The following is an 8252-nucleotide window of genomic DNA, read 5'->3' as shown; positions in this document are numbered from 1 at the left end:
CCCACCCCCAGTAGTTAACTTGTGGGTCTCAGTTCACAGGCCCCTCCCTAGGACATGGCCTCCCCCCACATCCCTTTGTTTTCCTCCCAGCACCTGTTCCTATCATCAGGTACTTGTTTGTTTTGTTAGGTGACTGGTCGCCTCCTCCGCGGAGGAGGACTGGAAGAGCTGGCTCTTGTCTTTTTTGACTTCCCAATACTGAGAACTAAAGTGTCTGCTCAAGAAATCTTTATGGGTTACCCAGTGGGAGGAGGGACCGAAGTTCAGTGGCACTGGGACCGACCCAGGAAGTCTTCCTGGGAGAAGTTTAGGTTCCAAGTGGGAGGAGGGCCTGCTGAGACTGTTTTCCGGAGTGTGGTACTGATTGGTACCGACGGGAGGCCGGTCTCCCCAGCTCTAATGCCCTGCACCCTCTCCTGAGACCCTAGACCCCCGTCTCTCTCCAGGGATGCCCCCATCTGTCTCCACTGACTCTCTGGTGTGCATCTCTAACCCCACCAGGAGGCTGGCTCTGGCCCCAGTACCTGTCATGGTGTAGCAATCAGGGTTGGGCCTCACCTCCTACCCACATTCAAGTTCTGTCGCATTTGGGATGGGTCGGGGCAGGCTGTGAGAAAACAGGGGTTTACTGATGTTCCTGGAGAAGGAACGGGAATAACTCGACCTAGAGATGGGGTTACAGAGTCAGTGGGACCCCCTCACTTTATGTATTCATTCTAAGCAGAGTGAGATCCTGGGAGACTTTCCCTGGTCCTCCCCTACTCCACGACTGAACTGTTGTGACCTCCCTTCCTGAGACCTGCCTATCCCTTCCCTCACTCTATTGGACATTGGATACTTGGGGAGCACAAAGTCACCAAGGCAGTCCGGATGGAGGAAGGCGAGGCGTGTGGAGAGGAAGACACATCAGTGCTTAGCATAGAAATCGTTTCACTCCTGAAAATTCACCAGAGAGCTGAACCTATCTTCCCAGCTGCTTGGGAGGCCGAGGAAGGAGGACGGAAAGCTCAAGGAAGCGTGTGTGTGTGTGTGTGTGTGTATGTGAACGTGCTCGTACACATCCATGCTTGTGTATGAGAGAGAGAGAGAGGAAGGGAGGGAGGGAGGGAGGGAGGGAGGGAGAGAGAGAGAGAGAGAATTCATGCTCATGTAACACATATGCTCATGTCAGGAGCCGTCCGCTTAGTTGTTGAGACAGGGTCTCTCACTGGTTCACTAGTGGATTCCTGGGCTACCTGGCTAGTGAGCCCAGGAATCCACACTACTATACAGCTTACTGTACAGCTTTTTTCATGAGTTCTAGGGGTCCGACTTCAGACCTTGTGCGTGCATGACAAGCAGTTCACTGGCCGCACTGTGTCTCCAGCCCCTGGTTTAGGACCCTGACCCTGTCACAAAAGATAAAAAGGGCTGAGAAGATGGCTCTGCCGGTAGAAAGCCGGAACTGACTCCTGAGTTGTCTTCTGATCTCCACACACATGCGCACCTCCCACATACTAAGTGTAAAAAAAAAAAAAAGATCAGTAGTAGTTTAGTCCCAGTACCGTAAATCAAACACAATGTTTGGATCACCTAGAAGGTGACAAGTAAGAATAGGTCATCAGACCAATGAAGCCAGCTTTTAGCCTCTGCAAGGATTCTTTCCGTGGAATACCCGAGCAGATGGGTTTGTGTTTAGGGGTGTTATGTCTTCACATACTACAGTGACGAACACGGGGTCCAAGGTGGAGGACTATCTTTGATCAAATTTTTCCTTTGTTTGTTTGCTGAGATAGGATCTTGCCATGGAGCCCAGTCTGGACTCCAGATTTCCAGGCCCCTATGGCCACCACACCCAGCTAGAACATTACTTTCAAAGACGTACTTGGTGTGGGAAGATGGTTTTTCTGTGTGGGACTTCTGGAAACTGAGCTAATTAATTGTAGGTTTACTGTAGGACACACAGTTGCCAAATGTCAGCAGTGCCCCTCCCCCTTTGTGCTGGTGCCCAGCACTGTGGATTGGACTCGGGGCCTTTGAACACACTCTGTCCCTGAACCACACTCAAACTCCCTCACTGGTGGACTCCAGGCACAGGTGCATGCTCTACCACCAAGGCACATCCGTAGCCCTCTTTGACTTTTTATTTTGACACAACAGTTGCTCAGCCTGGCCTTGAATTCACTCTATGGCCCAGGTATGCCATGAGCTTTTCATCCTCCTGCCTCAGCTTCTGGAGTACCTGGGATGACAGTCCTTCACTGTGCCTGGCTAGGTCGTTCTTCATGCTTGCTGAGAGCATCTGGCTGGATTAATTTAGATTAACACATACATGCTTGGAGCTTAGGCCACAAAGCTCATGGGGCCAGGGACGGAGGGCGGGGTTTACTGAGCCTGCCTTGCACTCTCTGATCAGGGATCTAATTCATACCAAACGCTAAAGCATTTTGAGGGACACTACTGCACAGGGAGCATGGGACTATCAGAGACCCAGCTCAGGTCTTGGAATCCCAGGGCCCTCACACTGGCCCTGCCACACACCCACACCAGCCGTGCGACCTCTGTTGAGTTATTTAAGCTCCGTATTTGCCGTGGCTCCCCCACCCACAGAATGTGGGTAATTATAGTGCCTATCTCTTGGAACTTCTGATAATTCGATGAGATCATGCACTCAGAATATTTAGTACAAGGCCTGCCACAGAGGCAGAACTGGTAATGTTATTGGTACCATGAGACAGAAAGGAAAACATCACTGAGATGTCAGTTTGCTACACCAGCCCACCATAGGGCAGAGTCCAGAGCCAAGCAGAGCCATGACGATGTGGTGCTGGTGCTGGCTGGGTACCGTACATGTGCAGGCCTGTGAGCCAGGGATGAAATTAGACTCTGCCATTAGCATGTCTAAATGGGGCTGATTTACATAACATCTGTTCTCTTCTGAGTCTCCCGCTTCTTCCAGGGCTTTTGTTCACACTACCCTGGCCCAAAGGCTCCCGTGAGCTGGGCAGGCACTGCTAATTAGTTAAACAGAATGAATCCACCTTCTCACAAAAACCGTGTCCTCCAGAAAACCCTTTGGGAGGAACTCCACTCACCTCACTTTATTCTCCTTCTGGTGGCCTCCAGGAGTGTCCACAGTCATGTGGTCATCCTGCAAAATGGGTGTTCCCCAGGCTGTGTCCTCCTGTGGCCTTAGCAAAGTGGGAGCCGCTCTGTGCCTACAGGAGAGGCTTTGTGAGGCTGAAGAGGACACTGGGAGGTGAGGACAGAGGGGTTCATAGAGATTCCTCAGGAATGACTCGAGCCCTCCCACCCAAGGCCCACCAACCGCCAACCGTGTGTTGCGGTAAGGAACCCAACCCTCAGATAAGGGGTTGCTCTGCCAGAACAGCGCTAGTCTCTGTCCCGGCACCTCCTTGTGACACCGGTTGGGCCATCTGGACCTCATTGCAGAGGTTGCATCATTGGGCTGTTTTGCCACTTTGAGGTGATCCCACTCCCGCTAAGGGTGGGGTGGGAAGTGGAACTTTTCAGGGAGCAGATGCTCAGAGGCGCCAGCGCAGATGCCCCTCTAGCTCGGTCTCTGGGACACTTGTTCCTGATCCTCTGTGTTTTTGGTTTTCTTGTCTTTCTGGGTCATGTTTATCTAAACTCCCAGGAGCAACACCTGGGTAATAATGCAGGGTCTAAGGCCAAGAGAGGAGAGTGCAGAGCTGGACCAAAGGACCAGTGGATGCAATTCTAATGCTTCAGTCTCCATTGCATTGTGTGTAAGGCATGGTGCTAATGGAGAGAAAGGGGATTCATGCACAGTTCCTGGGCTGGGGCTATAGCTCAATTGGTAGAGTGCTTGCATAACATGCAGTTTACGCAACATGGATTTGAATCCCTGCATCACATAAACCAGATGTGGTAGTGCGAGGCTGTAACCCCAGCTCTCTGGAGGTGGAGGCTATGCAATGAGTCTGAGCCCAGCCTGGATAGAGAGCCTTGGAGATATATCTCTATCTATATGTCTCTATCTATCTATCTATCTATCTATCTATCTATCTATCTATCTATCTATCTATCTATCTATTTATCTATCTATCTATCTCCAAAGTGTGCTTCCCTTACTCACATGCACACACAACACACACATGTATGAGGCTTAGTATTTCAAGAAAGAAACAAGAGAAATTAAACTCAGGCATGTGTATGATTCAGAGAGATACAAACAATTCTGAGGAGGGATAGGCTGGGGTAATGGGAGCAGCCAGGGAAACTTCACCCACAGGGGATGTTGAATTCTGAGAACTGGAGATGAGCAAAAGGCACTTTAGGACTAAGGAACAGTTTAGGTCGCCACGGTGATGCCTGTGAACAATCACAGTACTTGGGAGGTTGAGGAAAAGGATCAGGAGCTTTAGGTTATCCTTGTCTACATAGTGAGCCAGCCTGGGCTACATGAGACCCCACTTCAAAAAAACTGCAAGGAAAAGAAGGAAGAAACGGAGAGAGGGAGAGAGAAAGATGAGGCTCAGACAATGCTTGGAGGAGGAAGGGGCATGCTTGATAAGGGACCCGATTTAGCCAGTGTATGGGGTATGTGCGAAGAGGGCAGAAGAGGGAAGCCGAAAGGGCAGATGGAGCCTGCAGTGTGGAAGGCCTTACACCAGTCCAAGGGCTTTAGAGGGATTTTCTCAGGGTGGAGGAACACAAGAGTGAGGGAAATAGAGAAAGAGGCAAATGCAGAAGGAGCCCTTGCTTGTATGTCAACTCTTGCAGGGACAGGCCTAACCTGTCTCTGTCCCATCACCTCATGCATGGACAGACCCATGGCAGCCTCATCTTGCAAGAGCCTGAGGAGGAATGAGAGTTGAGAAATCAAAGATATACTGGAAACAGTCTATGCCTCCCCCTCCCGGAGCCTCAGGGGTGGGCGACATGATCTGGGGGTGAGTCAGTAGGGTGGGAACCCCATTCCTTCTTATAGCCACCTCCTTGCTAATATAAAGGGCCACCAGCGAGGCCCCGCCTCAGAGCACCCCAAACCTGACACCATGAAGATCCAAATTCTTCCCGCCGTGGCTCTCCTCGCTCTTTTGGCATTGCATGCTGTCCAGGGAGCTGCCCTGGGGGGTGCCGAGGTGAGCACCCCACCTGCATTAGCCTTTCTTAGACTTGTCATCCAGCTGTCCCTTGGGGTTTCCTGCCCATTGCTGGAGAAGTAATTCTTATTTGTTGGATGTATTCTTGGAGCTGGATGAGAAGTTGGGGTTCTGAGGGAGGGAGGAAGGAAGCAGAAGAGCATGGGGATGCAGCTTGGTGCAAAAGGAAGGAGGGGACAGAACAGAACAATTCTGGGAAGACCTTTGGGGCAGCAATGTTTATACATCTGGAGAGAATGGTAAGGTGCAGGGTGGGGGAGCTGGAAGCTGAGGTGGGTCGTTGGGATCCCCTTAATCCATCCTTCCTCTCTAACCTCTTGAGTAGCTTCCAGATGACAAGAGGCTCCCTGCTGGTCTAGGCTCCTTTCTGGTCCCTGGACAGAGAGGACCCCCGGAGTTCCTCTGCCTCTGTCTACTCCTTAGGGAGGGAAGAATGTTCTTAGGTTTAAAGATCTAAGGCAAGGGGCTTGGGCTCCACTGGGTTTGAGCATGGAGCTCAGGGAAAGCAGGAAATCTGTGTTTATTTAGGAAATCTTACTTCTGAAGAATTAGCCGGGCATAGGGGAGAACAATTGTGATCCCAGCACTTGAGGGGCTGAGGCAGGGGAATCAGGAGTCTGAGGGTCATTCAGGCTACATAGGTAGACCCTGACACACACACACACACACACACACACACACACACACACACACACACAGAGTGAGATATATATATATGTGTGTGTGTGTGTGTATATATATATATATATAAATTTTAAGACTTTAGTTTTAATTAAGAGCATATGTATGTGTCTCTGTGTGTGCATTGGCATGCCAGTGCTGGTAGAGACCAGAAGAATGTCTTATAGATGGAGCTGGAGTCACAGCCAGTTGTGAGACTCCTAATGAGGGTGCTGGGAACTAAACTGGGGTTCTCAACAGGAGCAGTAGGTGTTCTTAACCTCTGAGCCATCACTTCAGGCCCCTGCTGCCCGAACTTAATTCAAATTAAAAACAACAGTGCCAAACTGCTAAGCTCTATGCACTGGGACCCTGCCCAGAGGGCCACATGTTTGTGATATCTGTCATGGGGAGGAAGGGATAAGGGAGTCAGTAAGATGGAGGGGCAGAGGTTTTTAGGGACTAGAAGAGGAGATTCAGTCTGTAGAGCAGGTGGCTCACCTTAGGGGCTTGGCTCCTGCTAGCATGCTGGTCTCCACCCAGCCGGGCCAACAAGCATGGGCGTTTTGGCACATAGAAAGTCAACTGCCAAACAATACTAGCTGGTTTTGTTAGCTGGGGTTCTTTCTCCACCCTTCCCATCCATTGCCAGCAACTGGGTGTCCTGGGCAAGAATGGGCCTGGCACTGGGGCCCTAGTGAGAGACAATGGGCGGTGCCTTTTGGGGACCAGCTTACAAAAGAGGAAGAAGAGGGGGGCGTGTCAGGGAGAAGGACTCCCCATTCACAGGGTCATTTGTCTCTTCAGGAAGAGACGACCATCGGTAATTACGCCGCAGGATCGGAGGTAAACACCTGTTTTTCCATACTCTCTGGTGTGTCCCCATCTGTCTCCTCCGCGACTTCCATAACACCCTGCTTTTTTGCCTAGGGCTTTAACAGTCAGTTCCTGAACCTTGACAAGCTGCAGTCTGTGAGTATGATTCCCTAGCGTGACACCCACGGCTTGCCCACCGCACAGCGGAGACAGCTTGCAAACTTCCCGGGCCCGTCTTCCTCTCTTTCACCGTGCTGGGTGGTGCACGATGGCCTCTGGAACTGACTGCCTTCTGGCCTCTCTTTCTTCCCCCACAGGCTTTCAAGACTGACGACTTCCTGAACTGGCATGCTCTCAGTGATGTAAGTCCTTCGGTTGTATTGGAGAGCCAGGCACGGTGAAGCATGCCTGTAATTCCAGCACTCCCTTGCCTGGGGTGGGAGGACCATGAATTCAAGGCCAGTCTGGGATACATAGTTAAGGCCCTGACTTGAAACAAACCAACATTTTATCTGAGTCCTCTCATTCCTTATGAAGAAATGGGGTTACCCAAACCAAGAAAGTAAATTCAGAGGCGCACCCAGATCTAGTGCCCTTGGCTCTGTGCAACCCCTTGCAAATGTCTTTGGTTCTTTGAGCCTCCTGGTCGGGTCTTCATCTGGGATGTGGGAGATGAAGGAGATACTGGCCTGGGGAGGCTGCTTTGTTGCCTAAATGAAGGCATGTTTGCATAGCAGCAGATGCCGGACAGACACAGAGTGAGGCTTCCAGAATGTGGGCTCTGACTGTGCTCATAAACCCAGTCAATAGCACCTTGACACTCAGTGAGCACACTAGTGTGTGATTCCAGTGAGTGGTCACCGATCCCTGCTTCATCAGTGAGCGTTTACTGATCCTTACTCATTTACTGAGCACTTACTGATCCTTGCTCATTTGGTATTTACTGATCCTTGTTCGTTCATTGATGGCTGCTTACCTGACCTCATTCTTTCCTTTCAGATGTTCAAAAAGGCGTTACCTTTCATCAACTGGGAATTCTTCCCTAAGGTAAGAGTAATTAATGCTCATTCAGACTGAGGAGAATGGGGTGTGGGGACTCTGCAGGAAGGATGGCTCTTTCCCCATGGTTCAGAGCCATCTCAGCTACTATATTCTGAAGACAATGGAAACCCAGACCAAGCTGAGAATTCTTTTCCACCGAAGCTCCACCCATTCTGACTTTGTTAGAGGGTTCCAACCCCGGGGGGTCCCCAATCTGACATACACCCCTTGCCCTTCAGGTAAAAGGACTGAGAAGTGCAGTTCCCGATTCCCAGTGATCATTCTCTTTAAGACCTAGGACCTAGGCTGACCCCACGGAGAGGAGGCTAGCGTAAAATCCGACGTCCATTCTACGGCAAATCTCCCCTGGCTCTGTACCTCCAATAAAGTGTTTTCCACCAGTCGAGTGGCTGCTGGATCTCTGTTTCTGTTCTGATCCTGCTGGGCTCTGGGGAAGAAGGAAGAAGAATTAGTTCTGAGAGGATTGTAAGCAGACAGGTGGGAGGAAACGGGAAGGAGTCCATCTTGCACAGCGAGCTAATCTCCTAAGTCAAGTTCCTAGAGTTTATTCACAAGTTACCTCTCAACTGGGGACGAGGGATGAGC

At 50.7% G+C, this 8252-nt stretch overlaps 1 protein-coding gene across 4 annotated transcripts; it reads left to right on the top strand.

Annotated features, from left to right (window-relative positions):
• The first annotated feature begins 4955 nt into the window (after positions 1 to 4955).
• Krtdap (keratinocyte differentiation associated protein) lies at positions 4956 to 8049 on the top strand. 4 transcript variants are annotated; one of them, XM_085697525.2, is made up of 6 exons: positions 4964 to 5108; positions 6597 to 6635; positions 6720 to 6761; positions 6923 to 6967; positions 7605 to 7652; positions 7939 to 8049. In XM_085697525.2, the coding sequence occupies exons 1-6, from the start codon at positions 5022 to 5024 to the stop codon at positions 7942 to 7944; spliced, it is 267 nt and encodes an 88-aa protein (XP_085553651.2). In that variant the 5' UTR covers positions 4964 to 5021; the 3' UTR covers positions 7945 to 8049. The 4 variants fall into 4 exon arrangements, with proteins under 4 accessions (XP_087762736.1, XP_085553679.2, XP_085553651.2 ...); XM_085697471.2 differs by having other exon boundaries at positions 4966 to 5108; positions 7886 to 8049; XM_087906610.1 differs by lacking the exon at positions 6720 to 6761 and having other exon boundaries at positions 4956 to 5108.
• The last annotated feature ends 203 nt before the right edge of the window (positions 8050 to 8252 follow it).

This window comes from Myodes glareolus, chromosome 1, assembly GCF_982192425.1.
Source record: "Myodes glareolus chromosome 1, mMyoGla1.1, whole genome shotgun sequence".
NCBI lineage: Eukaryota > Metazoa > Chordata > Mammalia > Rodentia > Cricetidae > Myodes > Myodes glareolus.
Note: the sequence above shows the minus strand (reverse complement) of the source record. Positions and strands in the feature narration are given on the sequence as shown.